General features: G+C 56.5%; 1 protein-coding gene across 4 annotated transcripts in view; it reads right to left on the bottom strand.

Moving 5' to 3' along the window:
- Nucleotides 1-3,364: 3,364 nt before the first annotated feature.
- ATP2B2 (ATPase plasma membrane Ca2+ transporting 2) overlaps nt 3,365-19,249 on the bottom strand; it is a 161,426-nt gene continuing 145,541 nt past the window's right edge. For 2 of the 4 annotated variants that reach the window (XM_007446329.1, XM_007446331.1), the window contains 6 exons: nt 18,913-19,104; nt 16,597-16,810; nt 14,765-14,976; nt 14,505-14,612; nt 12,584-12,766; nt 3,375-3,686 (listed from right to left, as the gene is read on the bottom strand). In XM_007446329.1, coding sequence (XP_007446391.1) covers nt 3,375-3,686; nt 12,584-12,766; nt 14,505-14,612; nt 14,765-14,976; nt 16,597-16,810; nt 18,913-19,104 — 1,221 coding nt within the window. Of the gene's footprint in view, nt 3,687-10,632; nt 10,720-12,583; nt 12,767-14,504; nt 14,613-14,764; nt 14,977-16,596; nt 16,811-18,912; nt 19,105-19,249 lie in introns of all 4 variants that reach the window. The other 2 variants (XM_007446330.1, XM_007446332.1) reach the window with 2 other exon arrangements.

The following is a 19,249-nucleotide window of genomic DNA, read 5'->3' as shown; positions in this document are numbered from 1 at the left end:
AGCGGCTGTTCAATAACTGGGATGTCCGGGCTGAGACAGGTCCAGGGTCCTTGTCCCAGTGCAGTCTGGTCTCAGGAGCAGGGGGCCCTCCTTCTTGTCCACTCTCTGCTCTGGTTGGGACAAGGGGGCAAGGGGCTACGGTGGGGGGGCTGGTGGGAGCAACCCAGGCTGCTGCTGAGTTAGGGAAGGAAACTCTTCAGTTTCCTCCCTGTCCACCTCCAAAGGTGGGTGACTCATTGAATGGGTCCCCTGGTCTTCCATCATCTGTTAGGGGGAGACAGATTGGTGAGCTTAGACCTTGGAACTGAATATGCTACCTTCTCCTGGAGCCCCTGTCCAGAGGGCAGACAAGAAGCTGAGGGGATGGTGCAGTCCAAAACCAGCAAAAAGTATACATTACAGAGTATATATTTACTATGTTCTGTTTTATGTTGGTTTTTGCCTTTTTTTTTTTTTTTTAAGACCACAGACATTTCAGAACCATACTACGGAGTAAGAAGAGTCAGCAATTGAAAGCATCACCATTGCATAGTATTAAATGAACAGAGATGGTGAGTTCTTTATTTACAGTTATTGTCTAGATAAAAAAATTCATAAAAACAGATGAATGGTCATAAATTATTTACCCCCTAATGGGGTGAACTGCCAAACGTACCCCATGCTGCTAGATATAGGACGCCGAGTGCAAGCTTTATGTACTACAGGGAGTTCTGACAAACCAATCATTTCCTGTGTGTGTGGATGTGTGTGTGCAAGTGTGAGGGCGAGGGTGTGTGTGTGTGTGTGTGTGTGTGTGTGTGTGTGTGTGTGTGTGAGCATCCATCATTCCTGACAAGAAAAGACCAACACTGACGTGGGGCATTCTCGGTAGCTTCCATGGCTCCCTCTCCCCTGGGCTGGGTCCCACTAGGGGAGACTCCTCCTGCTTCCCTTGCGTCCTGGCTCCAAATGAGCAGGGAGCGTGGTGTGCAAGCGGGGCTTTCCTGGTGTCATGGAATGAGGTCACGGACACAAGGTTGGAACAAAGTGGGAGATGGAGAACCTTGAAAAAGGAAACTACAAAAAACACCATGTTCCAAAGCTGCCCCAGGTTTTACAGGAGCGGGTCTTTCCTTTCTCTGAGGAGAACAGTGGGCGGTATTGGTCTTGGAATCCAATAAGCATTTCTGAGGGTGGTCACCCCTCGGGCGATGCAGTTTCCTCTGCTGGGTACATTCAGAGATATTTCTTCACGACATTCAGGAGATGCTCTTACGCAAAGAAGGTCCTCCTTCCAGGAAGGTTTTGCCAGGTGGGATGGGCTGACTTGGGATCCTAAACCCTCGGGTTTCTCCACAGCCATCCAGATGCAGGCCCTCCCAGCTGACTATGGCTCTTTTCCCGAGTGGCTCTCATCTTGTTTGTGGAAGAATTCTCTGGGCCTGGAGAAGGGAAGGGCCCGGGTAGACACAGAGCAACTGTGGGAAGGGTCAGTGTGAAGAATGCATTTCGCAAGCGAGGCAGAAGCGTTTGGTTTTCCTTGAAGCATGGGACATCGTCGATCATGGTATTCAAAATGTCTTTTGCACTGTACAAGTTTATGGAAAAAGATCGTATGCTGAAAAGTCTCAAAGCAAACTTTGTATTAAATACAAAAGTTCTTTTATGAAAAAAGCTGATACCCACAAAGTGCTTAGCAGTTAAGAGGCTGACATACAATTAAATAAGCTCTTATTAAGTGGGATTACTAGTGCTGTTATTGTCTCAGGGAAAAAAATAACCACCTTTTCTCACCTGTGATACTGTAGGGTTTCAGAATGGCTTTCTGTCTGGGAAAGCAAGACTTGCTGTTCAAAGGCTACAGTATATATTGCGACTACAGGAAGACAATTTGGTTTAAAAAAATCACACTGAATACATCTCAATATACACGTCATAAGGTTCGTTCGGATCTAAATAGTGCAGAGAAAAAGGCTATTCTCCTTCAAAAATAAAAATAAAAGCAGCAAAAGCCAGAATGATCCTCATCCAATATGCCAGCAGCTCATTTGCTGCAATTTATAAGGAAATAAGCCTCTAAATTACTAACTGAAAAAAAAAAATCAACACAATAGCATTTATAATATTGCAAAACTACCTCCGTCTCTGTACAGACAGCGCCAGAGAGAATCTCTGTTTGAAATGCTCTTAGTAAACTCAAGTGAGTCTCATTGAGAGAAAAGTCTTCACCCAGTGCTTTGCCAGCCCCGTCACCCTGGGGCCGGGCTGGCCATCAGTGCTTTGAGCCCAGGAAGACTTCTCTCCTCCTCCCCCTTTGTCTACGGAGCACGCTGTTGGACCCCTCAGGATGGATACTCGCTAACATTTGGCTTCCGCCTGAGCCTCCCTCGGTAGTCACATAATTGAACGGAAGTAGCAGGCGAAAATCAGAGCATGGCTATCGTAAGACATCAAGGATGCAATCCAGGGAGGTGTCTATCAGGCTGAGCTGTTTGTATAGCATCTCAGCCACCAGTGTTCTTACACCGTACAAATAGCCGAAGACGTTATCTACAGGTTTGTAAACAAATTACATTCTTCTTTTAGGACATAAATAAGTTAAAATAGAGCAATTTAAGCAGAAACAAGGCAACATGCCGGCAAAGAAACTTTATATATCCACGTGTGTGTGTGTGTGTGTGTGTGTGTGTGTGTGTGTGTGTGTGTATATATATATATATATATATATATATATATATAGACACGTATGTATCTACCTATCTATATGGACGTATACAGTCTCGGGGAAGTATACGTTGATATAGATACAAAGAAACGGATATAACCTTGTGAGTGTCTGAAGTTCTTCGGTTCCATTGGTGCAAATTTACTAGGCGAGTTAAGCTCTGCAATTTCAAAAAGTTGTTAAATTAACCTATACAACTGAGACCATGCTGCGCAAGCATTTCAAAAACTCACAGACCAGTGGATTGGATAAATAGTCTCAGAAAAGAGTCTGTCTGCAGTTCCCGCCTAAGAAAACAAACAAACAAACAAACAAAAACCCCCTCCCCAACCCCCCAAAAACCAAACAAGGGGAGGACCGGAAGTGTACAGTACATTCATGCAGGGGACATGGCGCCGGGCGGGTGCATGGCTGGTCCATGTCGGGTGGGAGCCAGGAAGGGCTAGTTCTGGGAAAAACCGCTCACTCCCTTAAGCCCCGGGAAGAGATCCCGCCCTCGCCTCGAAGTGAAAAAGAGTTCAAACAGCATCGCAGCCAGAAAAAGGGTCTGTTGGGTGGAAACGGTTTTCTCGCCAGTATTTGGTTTCCTGCTGTTGCTCGCTGCTGCTTGGGTGAGTCGGGTGCCTGGACGGGTGGGTGCCCGGGAGGTGGGTGGTGGCGGGGTCCTCAGCTAAAGCGACGTCTCCAGGCTGTGGATGGGGCTCCCTGGACTTGAAGAGGTAGCTGATTTGCTTGTGTCGGTCGTCAGGTTGATCCCGCTGTCGATGGCGCTGTTGTTCTTGTTGAGCGAGGACGGCGGGCTCGAGTTCTGCTTGAGCGCGGCATCTTCTTCCAGGTCGGTGTCGTCGATGAGGGGAATGTGGGGCTGTGAATCTTCGACCCGGAATTCAGGATGAGCCATGAAATTATGGATGGAGGTTCGAGACTCAGGCTTTTCTAGACCTTCATAGAGAGAGCTACGGAACGCCTTCACCACGCGGATCTGCAAGGGAAGCACGGGGGGTGAGGAGCGCTGCCCCCAGGGGGGCCGGCGGCCAAGCTCTGGGGGGCTCGGAGGAGGGGCGGGTCGGGGAGAGGGGTTCGGGCACAGCAGGTGGCTGGAATCCACAGTCGCTGGCTGGGTGTCATGAGCACGGAGAGGAGAGGGAAGAACGGAAGCGGGGATTTAGGTTGTGTTCATCCGTGAGGTTTTTAAAAATTGCTTGGGTTTGGGTGAAGACTACGGTATTAGGACAGGAGGAAGGAAGGCCCCTCATAGCGATGATGGGAAACAGTGGTTAGAGGAAGCTTAGTCCACTCCAGCGGGCACCCAGACCTAGTGAGAGACTGAGCCTTGTTAACTTGAAAGCAGAGGTTCGACCATGCAGAAGGGGAGCGGGACCAGGTGGGAATAAAGGAGGAAGGAGGAGAGGCTCTTTGTTTGTAAAAAATTAATCTTAAGAAAAACCACACGCGGTTAAGAAACCACACGACATGGAACAGATAACGTGTCACAAACAGAAAAGGAACAGAAAGGAGAGACAGTTGGATGAGCCGGGATGAGAAGGGACACACGAGGGCCAAACAGAGAAGGGCAACATCAAACCAAAGCAGCAAAGCAAACGGAAGCCACCTCGGGGCTTTCTGGGGTGCAGAGCAGAGGCAGCCAGAGAGCACGACGACGGAGGCGGCGACTGATGACATTCAGGGCCACGAGCATGCTACGGGGGGGTGGGGAGGCGGGAGCCACACGGCACACACAGACGACACACGGCTACACTTGGAAGCCTGGACAATGTGAATGGAGGTCGTTTGTACCCAACGTTTCTTCCCTTCATGCATTTGGGAGGTAAACACTCGAGTATAGACTCAAAGCCCTGGCCACTCATTGGAGTTGGCTTTGGGGTCCCTTATTTCCTGTTTTTTTTCCCCTCCTTTCTTTATTTGTGCTTTGCAAACACAATACCAAAAAACGAGGCCAGAATCAGAGGGCCAAACCCAGGCCCTGGGTAGGATTCTAAGAGGGTGTGGAACTGAGCCACAAAACAGCAAGTTCTTTCATTTTCTGTGTCTCAGTTGGAAGCTGGGTTCCCTGAAGAATGGAAGGAGGCTGGACGCTGAGTCGTCCAGGCCAGTGGGCAGAGCACTGGATCCAGAGTCGGGAAGACCCGAGTCTGCGTCCGGGCTCTGCCACTTCGGATGTCTTGACTGCGGGCGAGCCACACCACCGGCCTGGCCGTCCCCTGTCCCGCCTCACAGGGTGCACAGGAACCGGACCCTCACTTTGAAGAGAGGCATCCCTTCTCTGGACTCCTGGGAGGGGGAGCCAAGCCTGCCATCTCGAGAGGCCGATGGGACTCGGGACAAAGGCGCCTCCTCCTCTCTTCCCAGCCCAAACTCAGAGTGGAGCCAGTGGTGGCGAAAGCAAGGCAGTATCCATGCTTCCAAGGAGCAGAGCCTCAGCCGAGGCGGCCGGGGTGCTGAGGCCATCCGTCTTGGCCTTGCCTCCCCCCATATCACAGGCCTGTAAGGGGACAGAGGACTGGACAGGGCAGTTGTGGGGAGGCCCTTGTGGTCCCAGGATTTGTGGGGATAAACCCAGAGGTAGCTCGTTGGTGGGGCTCAGGGGGGAAAGCCCTGTCCATGGGAGTGAATTTTCACAGTGACTGTGGCTGATGGTTTTAAGTGTCACAGCTCAGGGTTTGCTTGACTATTTCAGAGAGGAGTCTTTCTAAAGCACATCCTAAGCTCCTCTGCCTTTTACTTTAGAGAACACAGAGAAGAATTTAAGTTTGTCAATAAGCCTTCTTGGTCTGTGTAAGACCCCACAGTTTTGATTTTTTTTTTTTTTTTAAGTTTTTCTCCTTTGCTGTCAGCCATCACTTACTAGTTCTGGCTTTCCCTTGCCTTCTCAAAAGCATCTCTGTCCCCTCTCCTTCTTACGTGCTATGGGCAGGGGACTCCAGGGAAACCTGCCTGGTGGAATCCTGCTTTCAGTAAGAGGCATCAGGTGCCAGGAGAGAGCCAGCCACACGCCAGGCATTAGTGCTGGTCCCCTGTGATGGCCATTTGCCTGCTCTGAGGTTTCTTTCTCCCTGGATTCCCTATTTGCGGCTCTGTAGAGATTATTCAATATTCTGATCTCCGGATAACTGGGCCACAACTCCCTTGGTTAAGTGAAAACAACAACAAAAAAGATGTTGCAGGCCTCAGTTTTCTTAACTGTAAAACGGGAATAATAATGATCATTGTAGCTGCTCAGCCCAGAGCCTGGCTGAATTGCAATAAGATGCCAGCCGGGAGCGCCTGGTGGAGGAGGAGGGATGGTGGCAGGACCCTGTCGTGTGACTGACAACGCGGAGGGGATGACACACAATGAGATGTAGGCCCCTCGCCCTCCCCCTGGAATGGAGACAACAGAAAGAATGAACTGCTCTGGACAAGACTGTGGGGACAAGACTTTTCGGGACACCCCGCCACGGCCATCTCAAGTCTCCACTTCGGATCTCTCGCGGCTGAAATGGAAAAAAGTATGGGAAGAAAAAAAAGCTCTCCCATCTCCCCTCCCTGCCTGCCCTGGTGATGGGCCTTGCTGGCATGAGCTGCACTGGGGCGTGGGGTGAGGGGGAAGAGAGGAAGGGCCTCGGTCCGTGGGCTTTCAGACGTTTTGGTTCCATCAGCACAAAGTGGGTAGGGAGCCCCATGCCCGTTGTCGATGGCTCTGAGGAAATGCATGGGCCCCGGTCTGGGGTGGGTTCGACATACTCGAATGTTTACCCGGCTTCAAGGAAGCCAAGAGTCTGGGATTGATTCACATTCATTTCAGGCTCAAGGTTAAAGACTCACAACCTCTTTTAATTTCACTCTCTCTTGCTGAACTCTGTGTCCAGGGTTCTCTAGCCCTCTAGGGAAACAAACACATGGAATATTCAGACAGCGGAGAGGTCTGGACTCCCCCCCAGAAGCAAGCCATTTTCTCGCCAACCCAAGGTTGCACTAAGTTAGTTACCAGAATGCTAATGAGAGGTCCAGCTTCCTTTCCTTCCCTTCTTCACTTCTCCCACTAAGAGATGCAAACTCCTTGCCCTAGCAGTCCTCAGAACCGGAAATCTGAAGGGGAGTGGGATGGGGGATGCCCTATCTAGCAGGGTACGGCGTCCAGAAAGTGGCTGGTCTGGGGTTAGGAGTCTGATGCTCTGGGCCTGGTTGGTTTGAAGGAACAGGACCTTCACTCATGAACGTGGAGCGTGCTATGAACTTGCTAGATACAAAGGTAGCCTGAGATGGGTTAGGAATTTGTGGCAACAAGAGAGAGGAGCTCTGTAGCTTGGCCTTGGATCTAAGAGCTAAATGCTAATTCTGTTCCTGATCACCGATGGGAAAATGCCTCTCTTCTCAGTCCCTGCCAGGCTGGTGGAAACTCAAGCAGAGAAAGAGCTTCCCTGGCCTTCTAGACCCCAGAGGATTGGCTCCTCCTTTTCACCGGATGAGGCTGTGGGAGTGGGTGCTGGTTCCACAGTGGAAATTCAACCTCTGTGGGCTCTAGGTCTGTGGGCTTATCTGGGAGGTGGTGTGGGTGGTGAGAAAAACGAGGGACTTTGGAGTCAGATCTCTTGTCACTTACATACTGTGTGATCTTGGCCAAGTCAGTTCACTTCTCTGAGCCTGAGTGAAGGATGTGCCGAACTGCTTTGGAAAATTTTGGGTGAGGCTTGAGTATAAGGCATTAGGGGTGTGCCATTACGTTTCCGGGAGAAAAAAAAGAAACTCGCTTTTGAGTAAGTCAGAAGAGGAAAGCAAGGCAGTGGACCAGAGTTTCCTCCCGATCATTCCAATGCCAGTCTGACCAGACAGACTGTCCTGTCACCGCATGGTATCCGTCTGCCTGGGGCCCTCCGCCTCACAGTGGTGCTGAGGGAGGGATGTGCGATGTGCTGGGGGGTTCCTCACCCCAAGTCGTGAGTCAGAAGTCAGCCACGCACACGCCACCCTGCCCCAGGACTTGGTGGTCACTTCTGATAGCCCAAAGGACAGTGGTTTGACTCTTTCCAGGGCACAGAGAGCCCAGGTGTTTTCAACTCAACAGGCACCCTACTCTACTGGAGAATCCTGGGAACAAGATCCTACTCGGAGGAGGCAGGGGGTGGGGGGAGCCCACCTCTCCACCCACCCAATCGGGGACCCCTTCTCTTACTTCCTGGCCCCCTGCTTCACACCCTGTGGGAAGAAAGCCTTTTGGCTTCTGTAGGGACCCTGCCTGGTATCTAGAGGGCTCTCAGAGTCCTTGGAGACCAGAGGAGGTGACATTGCTATAGAAACTATTCAAGCAAAGGAGGAACTAGGGGATAGTTCACATCGTGACTGTGCTGACCAAAATGTGTCTGTTGAAACCATAGAGGTTGTGATCAATTTTGGAACCAGTACCCTTGAGCAAGGGGATGGTCAAGCGTTTTTTGAGACCCCATGCCCAAGAAAGGGTCCCAGAAGGGACCCAGGATTACAGGCTGGATTCTACAATTGCAGGTAGGAATGCAAGATTCCTAAGGAGGCATGATGCCTGAGGGAGAGGCAAGACGGCACTTGGGTGAGGCAGTCATGCCTGATCAGCCCCTTTGGGTCCTCTGAGAAAATGACGGGACATGGGCAAGGCCTATAGCATCCTTCTCAAAGGCTGTTCCACAGTTGGGTCACCATGGGGTAAAGGGATTAATCTGGGCTAGAAGGAGATTGGCTTAGAGATAGGAAGCAAAGGGCAGGCAGAAATGGGCACTTCCCTGAAGGAAAAGTGTTGAGAACCACTTGTCACAGGACTGGCCTTATTGAATGGTTTTCCAAAGGGCAGAAGAAACGGTTCAAGATGACTGCGCTCTTTCTTCGAGACTGGAAGAGCTAAGATGCGGGGCCTAACCAAGGGAAAGGCTGCAGGTGCCCAGGAGTGCCGTGAGCTCCGTGGTGGCCAGGGTGAGGCGCCACGCTTCAAGAAAGAGGCCGAACCGGGGAGGACGAAGAACTGGGCCTGGACCCGGAGGCCACCTTCTGGCAGTCAGACCGGCCGGAGGGATGCAGGAAGCAATGGGAGGGCAGTGGGAACCCCGAGAGGAAGAGATCCTTTCCCCAGGTGGCTCTCCAGCCCTGGGCACTTTTGGTCTCTGCACTTCACAACAGGAGGCAGCGCTGACCAAGGCTGGAGCTCGGCTGACGCGGGAGTAGGGCAGCTGGGCGCGGGCCTCCCACCGAGGCGAGGGCGCTCTGTATGGAGCGGGAGAGAGTGGGAACAAAGTGTCTCCCGCTCTGAGAAAGCCTGGCAGTGACTTGCCGGTGACAGTGCCTCATGGGAACGTGACTCAGACACCATCTGCTCAAACGTGGCCTCACTTCAGCTTGGCTCGTCTGGCCTCCCCATCGCTGTGTTTTCGTGCTGATGAACGAGCACAGGGGCTTTCCCCCGTTTCTGCATCCTCCCTGTCATTTTGTGTACTTGGCGGGACTGCACCCACAGAAAGGTCGTGCGACGTGAGCACACGCCACCGACAGCACCGTGTGGCTTGCGCCTCTTGTCCAAGGGCTCAGACGGCATCATTCTCACCCAGCACATGGTCCTCTCCTGCCCGGTGGCAGAGATGTGTATTTTGTGTGTTCTGTGCTTGGGAGGGTGGGTAGAGGCACCTTATAAAGTATCGAGAGATGAGGCCTGGAGTCTCATCAGAGAAGCCCAAGGGCTGGCTGAGTGAACAGACAACGTGAGAGGATCAGACTGCAGCTCCCTTGTGGTTTAGGAGGGGCTGACTAGAGACAGGGAAGGGAGGCAGGTGGTAAATAGAGACTCCTTGTGCCCTCTGGGGCCTGGAGCCATGGGGCGTTCATAAAGATCTAGACAAGACCAGAGTTGAGAAACTTGGGTCAGAAGCCCTGGTGTGAGGAGATGAGCTCGAGGGGGGGAGGTGATGGAGGAGGTCAGAGTCCCAGGTGTCCCTCCAGTGAGGAAGGAGGAAGCCACAGGTTAGACTGGGTCCCTCGGGCCTGCTGTCAGCCGGCCAAGATGAGACCCCCACTGTGCTCTACCTGAGGTCAAGTGGCATGGGTCAGGAGCCTTGTCCCTTCCAGGAAGGGCTCAGGCCTTCGCTGTGCTCCAAGGCCCGCTGCAGAGAGAAGTGTGTGTAAGGTAGCTGATGCTATCAGATGTACAAGGAGAGAGGGCAGAAGGGGCTGAACTACTGGGTACAGGGCCTCCAGGCTGTGATCTCCTTGGGGGCCTGGGTCCCCTGACCAACTGTGACCTCTGGTCTACAGTGACCCCTCTGGGTTGGACCTCACTGTGGCTGTCTGTGACCCCCGAGAGCCTTTCCTCCCTTGACCCACAGTAACCCTTGGCCTGACTTCGACCGCAGGACTGTGATCTCCTGGCCAACTCCGACCCTGGGCCTCACAAGCCAGGCTTTTCCTGACCGGGTATGACCCTACACCGATTGGTGTGCTCCACGCCCCCCAGCTGACTGCTCCCCGCTGGCCACCGTGACCCTGTGGGGGACTGTGACATCCGATCACTGAAACCTCCCTGACCAACGGTGATCCTTTGACTGACCCAGACTTTTTGACTACTTGTGACCCTCACGACCCCATGACTGCCTGGTCATAACCCCTGACCCTGACCCCAGCCGACGCTGGCCCCCTAAGGGACTGCCACCCCGTGCCTGGCTGTGGTCTGCTGACCGCCTGGGACCCTCCTCAATGGCCGGGGCCCCTCAGCCGCCTGGGCCTAATCGCGACCTCCTGCCCCCCGAGTCCCTGGCGCCCCGGACCCTGCCCTCCTGGCCGCCCGGCGCTGGCGGCGGTGGCACCCGAGGCGGTAAGGATTCACACTCACGCCCGGCTGCAGCAGGAGGAAGGCTGGTCGGAGAGGAAAGAGCATTGGACAACGACACGCGACTAGGGCTAGAGAGACTGGCTACGTCCTGGCTCTGGCTGGTGGCGGAGGACTGTCTCCGCAGGGCTCCCTGCACGGAGGCCCCGCTCTTGAAAGTATTGACTACTTCGATCTGCAGCGGAGGAGAGAACGAGACGAGTTGCCAAGAGAATGGACACGACAGCCACGCGACTGACGGCGCCAGGCCACGGGGACAGCCGCAGCCACGGCAAGACAGCACGCCACTTAAACCAAGGCGACAGTGCCAGGCACGCTCCGAGGCTCTGAGACACGTCTGCTCAGCTCGGGCACCTGCGGTCCCCAGGGCCCGGTTGAGGGGGGAGCCACAGGGGCCCGGCCTTGGTCCTGCTCCGGTGACTCAGGGGCCAATGGGCTGGGCTGGGGGCCGCGGGTGGGGCGTTAAACATGGTGTTTGGAGGCAGAGGGGGTGCTCAGCCCTGGGGACCAGGCGTGGAGCCAGAGTGGTGTGCTGGGAGCTCTGGGGTGGACAGACCCTGGCCCAGACCCCAGCTCTATCACTTACGAGCTAGACGGCCTTGGGCAAGTCACTGCCTGGTGGCAGTTTCTTGTCCTTCAGAAGGGGCAATGCCACCTACCTGGCAGGGTTAGCTGTGAGGGGCAAAGCACTGGCCCACTTAGTGGTCCGTAAGAGTCAGGCTAGATAGGACTCATGCTCTCTCAAGAAACTACAGTCCCGGTGTCCTCCTCAAAGGCTTTGTGGCCAGGCTGGTGACAGCACCAGGGCCGTGTGTGTGCTGAGAGCTGCTGGGCCCGCCTGGGAAGTGGGGGATGGGGGCTACCCGGAGGGCTAGTCCCGGAGCCCAGACTGCTGTCTGTCAGGAGGCTCTGGGTCTGCAACCTGCTCCCCCGACCCAGTGCCCAGAAAGTGCTGTCTCCTGAACCTCGGTCACCCCTAAAACTAGGTGCGGGGCATACCGACCTCTCAGGGGGCTGGGAAGGCCAATGAGATGATGTTTGGGACAGTCCCTGTAGGGTGTGAGGCAGCCCAGGCGAACTGTCTTTGTTGCGCTAGGTGGAAATGCAGTGGTAGGCCATGTAGGACTGCAGGACCGCAGGCCCAAGGTGGGGGGCCCTGACGCACTTCCCAGAGCGTGACGCGGGCAGGGTGACCATGAACGTCCCAGCACAGCTGTCCCAGGCCGGCTGGGCAGGAGACTGAGCCTCTCTCGGTGTCCTGGTCCCTCTGTTCCTCATCCTACAGGGCTGTGAAAGCACCCCGAGAACTGCAGCCCTGACTCAGGGAGAGGGGCCGTGTGGGAACATGGGGGCTGCATGTTCGTGGCGTGTGCCACGTGGTGGCCACGCAGTCCCGTTCTGAGGCAGAGACCTGCTTCTGGCCGGACACACATCCCGCACGTGTGCTCCACATGTGTGTCCTTGGGGTGCGTGTGCGTGCACGTGGTGTGTGTGTGTGGAAAACCAAGCTTTGGTCCCCAGAAATGCCTCGATGTCCCAGTGGGGGCTAGGAGAGTGTCTGAAGCCCCCCGTGGAGGAATATGTACGTGCAGACGCACATGCCCGCACCGCAGGCCTGACCACGTGGCCGGGAGAATCCGGGGCCCACCCCGGCCTGAAGCTGCCATCCTGGCCTCACGTGGATCAGTCTCCAGCTTCGCCTGACCCTCCTGGCGGCCCCCCAGCAACCCTGACAGGAGCCCCTCACTCACCTCGGCCCTCAGGGTCACCCCTCCTCCACCTTAGGGGCACCCCCTGCCCCCCGCCTCAAAGCCCACAGTGGGTGTGACCCCAGTCCGACCCCGGCCAGGTGGACAGGGAGGTAGGACCTTCCCGAGGAGGCCGCTCTTCAGCGGCCACGCGGAGTGTGTGTGTGGCGAGCATGGGTGCACGGGAGGCTGGTGAGCTGGTGAGAGCGGGTCTGGACCCACCCTCGCCCCCGCATCCCCATGGCCACCCGCCCCGCCAGGCACGGGCCCGGCCCCAGGAGCCACCTGTACCTGGGTCTGGATCCGGTTCAGGCCTCGGAACCACAAGATCTGGCCCCGCCGCAGCTCCCGCTCGGCGTGGTCTATCTCCTCCACGTCCTCGCTCAGCTCCTCCTCCGGCATCTCCTCCTTCTGCGTGAGCCCGCCCGCCTCCTTGAGGAACTTGAGCCTGCTGGTCGGGATGCTGGCGATGGCCTGCGAGCGGCCCAGCTGTCAGCGGCGGGGTCGGCCGCCCTCCCTCCCACCTGCTCTTCTTACCCACTGACCTAGTGACGCTCGACTCACTCCTTAACTCGTCGCACCCCTTCCTCAAGTCAGTCTTTAAATTTTTAAAAATTTGCTTCTTAATTCACTCACTCATCCAGAGGCAGGGGGAAATCGTGGGAAATCTGGGGACTTGGACACGTGTGACTTTGGATACCCCAGACCTTACAAGCCCTGTGACTTGGGGCAAGTCATTTAACCTCTCTGAGCTCCGGCTTTCCCATCTGGAAAGCTGGGAAGAGTTCTCAGAGTTGGAGATGGCGTGTCTAAGTCACTGGCCCTCAGGTCTCTGGCTTATTCCTCCTGAGGTCACTGGGTCCTGGGGTGCCCAACCCTGGGCAACAGGCGCTCAGAGCTTGCGTGCCTTGGGGGCAGTCAATCCTGGGACTCTTGGAATGGCTGCCCTCCCGGAAAGGGAAGGCAATATGGGAGGGGGATATGCCTTTGTTCTTACTCTTCCTCCAAAGGGCTTGTCCGTGGGCCTGAGGCCTGAGCGGCAGGCCCTGTGGGGAAGCTGAGGTGGCAGAGGTCAGAGGCCCCTGACCTCTCCTCCAGGGACTGACAGGGGCTGACCTGAACACTCTCAGGGGTTCCCTGGGGGTTTAAGGTGGGCCTTGCCCCCTGGCATCTTCCTTAGGTGTTAGGAACCTGCTCATCCAGACGCCGAGGGCTCCCTGAGGGATTGTCCAGTGGGACAAAGATGCCCAGGCCCTGAGGGTGCCCAGGGAATGGCGTTGTTAAGTCAAACCTAGTTTATCAACTCTCCAAAGAAGCTCCAAAGTTTAAAGAAGATTGCTCTGAGGGAAACTAAATTTTATTCTTCACCTTCTAGTTAATTTCTCTCACTGGAATTTCCCACTCTAGCCTGGGGACAGCTTGAAGGCAAGACCAACGTCTTAGGCCTGTTGGGGCACCCACTGCCTGGATCCAGCTCCGGGTACCATGTCCTGGTCAGGCGTCTTTGAGCTGCAAGCTGTGAGTTCCATGATGGTGCGTGTGCGTGTGTGTGTGCATGCGCCTGGTGGGAGAACGTTCTGGGGTCATGGCTAGAAGGGCCCTTAGAGAGGATCCAGCCCAGGGTTCCCCGAACCTGGGGAGGGCCACAGATGGCTGCAGACACAGCACTGTGATGCAGCAGGGTTTGCCCCTCTTACGTTCCCTCCGAGCTCTCTGAAGGAGCCTCTGCTTGGTGTCACAGCACCTACTAATGCTCTTTACAACAAGCCGGCTTCGAGCTCTGAGCCTTGGCTGGCCATGGCATCTAGTTAGAGTTTAATAACATCGTGCTTGTTACAGTTTTTTGGTTAGCTTCTGTTTATGACAAGTGATACTGATTTTCCAATCGTATCTGTAATATGTTACCTTTTGAAATGAATTTCCGTTAGAAAGACAGATGTGACTAAAAGAAAGTATCAAGCAAATAACAGGATCAGCGGGGTGTATAGACAGAAGCAAAAATCACAGTGGCGATACCCAAATGACCAGCATTCGAGACCTGGGCCAACCCCCCACTGCTCCGGTCCCCAGAGACGGGCAGGCCCTTGCCCGGAGCCAGACAGCTAATCCATGGAGGAGCCATGACCCATTCCTGGGGCTCCTGGATTCCCTGTCCAGTGTTCTCTCCCCTCCCCTGCTGAGAGGCCCCTCCTGCAGCTCCCCCAGCACTCACCTGGCCCCAGACAAGCTCTCCTAACCCGATGAATATGCACCACAACCACTGGTCCAGCTGCAGCGGAGAGCAGCTGAACGGTTTCCCGCCGAACTGCACGATCACTATCTGGAGGCCACAGGGAGCAGAGAGAGAGAGACAGAGGGACAGGCCGTCAGGGGCCAGCTCGGAGGTCTGGGCTCTCAGGGCACTGCTGAGGGGCTCTGGCTGCCCGCTGCCCTCTGCCCACCCCGGCCAGGTCAGGGTGGGGGGACTGGTACCTGGATGGTGAAGGTGCCCAGCACAATGGTGCAGAAGATGGGGTTCCGGAAGATGCCGTCGAAGACGTTGCGCTCGCCGTGGATCTTGCGGGCGTTGATCTCGTTGAAGAGCTGCATCATGACAAAGGTGTTGAAGATGATGGTGTAGTGCTCGGAGGGCGGCGAGTGCAGCGGCGCGTTCCTCCCGCTGTCGATCTGGAACATCTTCTCGCCTGCCAAGCCGAGAGGGCGGGAGCCGGGCTGAGGGACGGAGCTGGGGGGACGCCTGGCCCTGCGTGGGGGCCTCTTCTGAGCAGCCGGGTGGGTCACCCAGATGCGGAAGGTGCTCTCTGGACACTGGGGCGCAGGTGGGCCTGAGCTGTGGGGTGTAAGTGAAGGGGTAACAGAACCCTTTCTCCTCTAGGGGAGAAAGGCCTTGGGTGGACTTTCTTCCACTTTTTCTGCAGAAATCTGATAGAGGTGGGAGGCCAGCTGTGCTACAAGGCAACAGGGCTTATGAAAAGCAACCCCTGGTTGGCAAACTCATCCGGACTGGGAGGATGTAGAATGGCCTCGGAACACCCGGCGGGGGACCATGGCTTCGGGTCCCCCCGAGAGTCTTGCTGCTTGTAACTGAGCACGTCCTTGCTGCGACCTCTGGAAGCGCAAGGGGCTGTTACAGGAGAGACCAGTTCCTGCACGGAGGCTAGAGCTTCCAGGCCAGGCTGGCTCTGGACTCACCCAGGTGGCCTAATTCTCTGTCACAGGAGCTGCCACGTGGCAGTGTGTGGGGGACACAGCCCCTGGCTGCCGTGTGGACACCCACCCAGGGCACGCCTGATGCCGTCCTGCGTCCTTTTGCAAAGCTGCATGAGCTGGTGCTGGGAGGGCTTGTGGGGTTTTCTGAGTGTGAGGATCTGGTTGAGTCCAGGACCGCCCAGGGCAGGCGCTCACGTGGGGAAGCCAGCGAGTAAAGCAGGAGCCCACCACGCCCCGCTCTCTCCCCAGCCTGACAGCTTTCCCCGAGTCTCTTCTAATTCTGCATTGCCCGAACATCCTCCAAGGCTTTTCATGATCATCTTTGCAACCGTCCTGCCAACACAACGGAAGGGAACTGCACTCTGAGGAATGGGATCGTGCCCCATCGCCATCTGTACTCTGGACTTTGAGGGCAAGGGCTCGTTGGCATTGAAAACTCAGCTCAGAGAGGCTCTGGGGACTCCAAGCTGGCCCCAACTTGCCGTGTGGCTGTGGGCCAGCTCCTGCCCGCCTCTGGGCCTCTCCAGGTGCCAGGGGTGGGCTTCGCCTGGATCATCTCTGAAGCACCCTGGAAGCCAGGCCAGTCTTAGAACCAGCTAGGGTGCCACCTCAGACTGGCTGCGTGCCCTCGGGCAAGTCACCTCCCCTCTCTGTGCTCGGTGCCCTCATTGGCATGGGGGTTGGTGGTAGAGGGTCCTAAATAAAAGTGCTGTGGAAACAGCTGGCGGGTAGGCAGGCATGCGGCTCTTTTCTGAGGATGGCGTGGTGAGGATCCTTCCAAGTGTGGGAGCAACGAGAGAAGGGGCTGGTCACTCCCCCTAGAGCTTTAGGCTCCTGCGGGGCTGGCGTGAGGCACCACCTTGCACTGTGTACACAGTGTCTGGAGCTGTCATCAGTGGAAAAATCCCTGGCTTTGGAGTCAGCCAGACCTGGGGCAGGGCCAGTCTCTACCCAAGATTTGCTGTGTGACCCTGAGCAACTAACTTCACCTCCCTAGGCCTCCATTACCTCACCAGCAAACAGGCAGGCAGCTGTGAATTCAGAGCACTGGGTCTGGGCCATCGTGTCCCCAGTGGGCAGGGTGGGGGGCTCACCAACAAAGAGCAGGGTGAAGATGAGGGTTAGCTGGTAGACGGCGTGGCCCAGGATGTTCTTCATCATGGTCCGCGAGATGAGGGGCTTGTTGCGGCCGTATGGCTTCCTCAGAAGCAGGGTCTCCGTGGGTGGCTCGGTGGCCAGCGCCAGCGAGGCGAACGTGTCCATGATGAGGTTCACCCAGAGCATCTGCACGGCCTTCAGAGGGGAGTCCTGGGGATAGCGAGTGGAGAGGGGGCTGTCACGGGGTGGCCGGCCCGCCTGCTGGCCCGAAGTGCCCGGGGTGGGGCTCCTTCCTGAGGTGTCAGCAGCTTCCCACTGGAGCCTTGAGGCCGGCTCTCCTCATGGGTCTTCCTCGGCTGGCCCACCCCCTGGGCTCCAGAGCAGGCATGAAGCAGGTTTGCTAGGCCTTCCCTGGGGAACAGCCCAGACCCGCCCACTTCAGACCTGTCTTCTCCCACAAGGAGAAAATTGAGCCCCAGGCCCGATGGCCACCAGCTCCACAGCCCAGCCCCCCTAAATACAGCCACATCCCCGCCGTCTTCCCTCCTCCGCCTCTCCAGCCCCCATCTGGACGAGCCTCTCTTCCAGGCTAAGGTCACGACCCTCCCATAACCATCTCCCGCCCAGACCCCACCTCCCCTGCTTCCCGCTGCCTCTTTCCCCTCTAGCACCAATGGCTCGGGCTTCTCCTATCCCACAAACAATGCCTGGGACCCTCTCCCTTTTTCACTACCACCCAATTTCTCTTTACCTCTTATGTTTACTTTAAGCAATTATTATGTGTGTCTGTGACACCAAAAATAATGTATTTTCCTGGTAGAAAATTTGGGCAAGTAAGGAACAGAAGAAGCTAAAACTCATCAACATTCACCATTTACGGGTTCCCACCGTGCACATTCTGGTGTGGATCCCCACACTTCTCTCTGGCTGAGACAGGGATCACATATTTATACTGTCTGCGCACAGTCGCATCACGTGGTCTACACTGCCCGAGCACCTCCTCCAGGAAGCCCGCAGATCCTATATACCCAGCAGCCTGGACTGAGCTGGCTCCTGAGGCCCCTCTGCCTACGCCTTACACACTCACTCACCCCCTAGATATTTATCACCACCCCTCCTGCAGGCCACCTCTCCCACCTCTGCCCGGGCTCAGTCACACTCCCCACTCCCCTCAGCTTCCTCCTGCCCATCAGCCTCCTCTATGCACCGTGCGGTCAGGGCCCCCATCTCCCCACCAAGGCCTTCACAGCCCTGCCACCAACTCAATCCAAGACCTCAGGCAAACTGACGATCCCCTTGGCACCTCAGTTTCCTCATCTGGCACCAGCAGGTCTCCAAGAAGCCTGGTGTGAGCGGCTGTACCACGGGAGTGTCCCTCAAGCCACCACTAGAGGGAGCCTCTTGTACACAGAGCAGGAGACAACGTCCTTATGAGCAGAAGGGACCCCCGCCTCCACCCCGCCCTAGGCACCCCCCCAGGGCTCTCACTCTCAGGGCTGGGGTGTTGGGTGCTGCCACGTGCACCCTCAAGGGCTCAGAGTACAACAGAGGGGACAGCATTCCCAGGGCCACACAGCTCTTCAGGGCAGTGCTGGCCTCTGGGCCTCTGTTGTGCTCTTATGGGCAGGAGCTTGCCGGCCCACCTGGTTCTGGGAGGGGCCAGGCCTCGGAACACCTGCCCTCTCCTGGTCAGCCCCTGTTGGGGTGAGGCAGGAGGCTGCGGGAGCAATGGCAGGTGCCTGGCAGGCCCATCCTCTGAGGCTCGGTTTCTGCCTCTGTGAAATGGGGATCACCACAGTTCCCGCCTCGTGAGGTGGGTGACGAGGCAGTGAGGCAGCAGGTGTTGGGGCCTGCCTGTCGGCTCCACGAGTCCCAGGAACCCAGGCACAGAGGCCTTTCCCAACGCACTCCACGCCGGAGTTGAGGCTCCCAGGGCCCTGCCAGCTCCCCGACCCCAGCTGGCTGCCTGTCCTGCCTCGGCCTCTCTCTGGCCCTTTATGGGGCCAGGGGTCCTGCCTTCCCTTGAGGATCACCTCTCCTGCCTCTTGGAGCAAGGGCCAGGCCTGTGCCTGGGTCAGGCAGATGTGGAGGTGGGCCTGGCATCTCCACTTGCTGGGTGACCTTGGGCAAATCCCGCCACCTCTCTGAGCCTCATTTCCTGCACCCTGTGGGGCTGGCGCCTACGTGGCTGGGTCTGTGATGCAGTTCCTGGCCCTCAGCGTGCAGGTGTGATGATCTGGGACACCCCGTGTGGGTGTCCGCCCTCCCCAGGCTTCGGCCTGCGTCATCCTGCCCGCCCCTGGAGGACCCACCTGCGTGATGCAGGCGCCCGTGAAGGCCACGATCACGGCCACCACGTTGACCGTCAGCTGGAACTGCAGGAATTTGGAGATGCTGTCGTAGACATTGCGGCCCCACATCACCGCCTTGACGATGCTGCTAAAGTTGTCATCCGTCAGGATGATGTCCGAGGCCTCCTTGGCCACATCCGTGCCTGCGATGCCCTGTGGGGATGGGGACAGGAGCCTGGGTGGGGCGACCGGAGAGGCGAGCAGCGCTAGCGACACTGTCCTCACCCCTACACCAGCCCCCGCGCGCACACACACCACCCCCCCCCCCCCCCCACCAGCCCCCACACACCACGCACCT

The sequence above is a fragment of the Lipotes vexillifer genome, unplaced genomic scaffold (genome assembly GCF_000442215.2).
Source record: "Lipotes vexillifer unplaced genomic scaffold, Lipotes_vexillifer_v1.1 scaffold3384, whole genome shotgun sequence".
Taxonomy (NCBI): Eukaryota; Metazoa; Chordata; class Mammalia; order Artiodactyla; family Lipotidae; genus Lipotes; species Lipotes vexillifer.
Note: the sequence above shows the minus strand (reverse complement) of the source record. Positions and strands in the feature narration are given on the sequence as shown.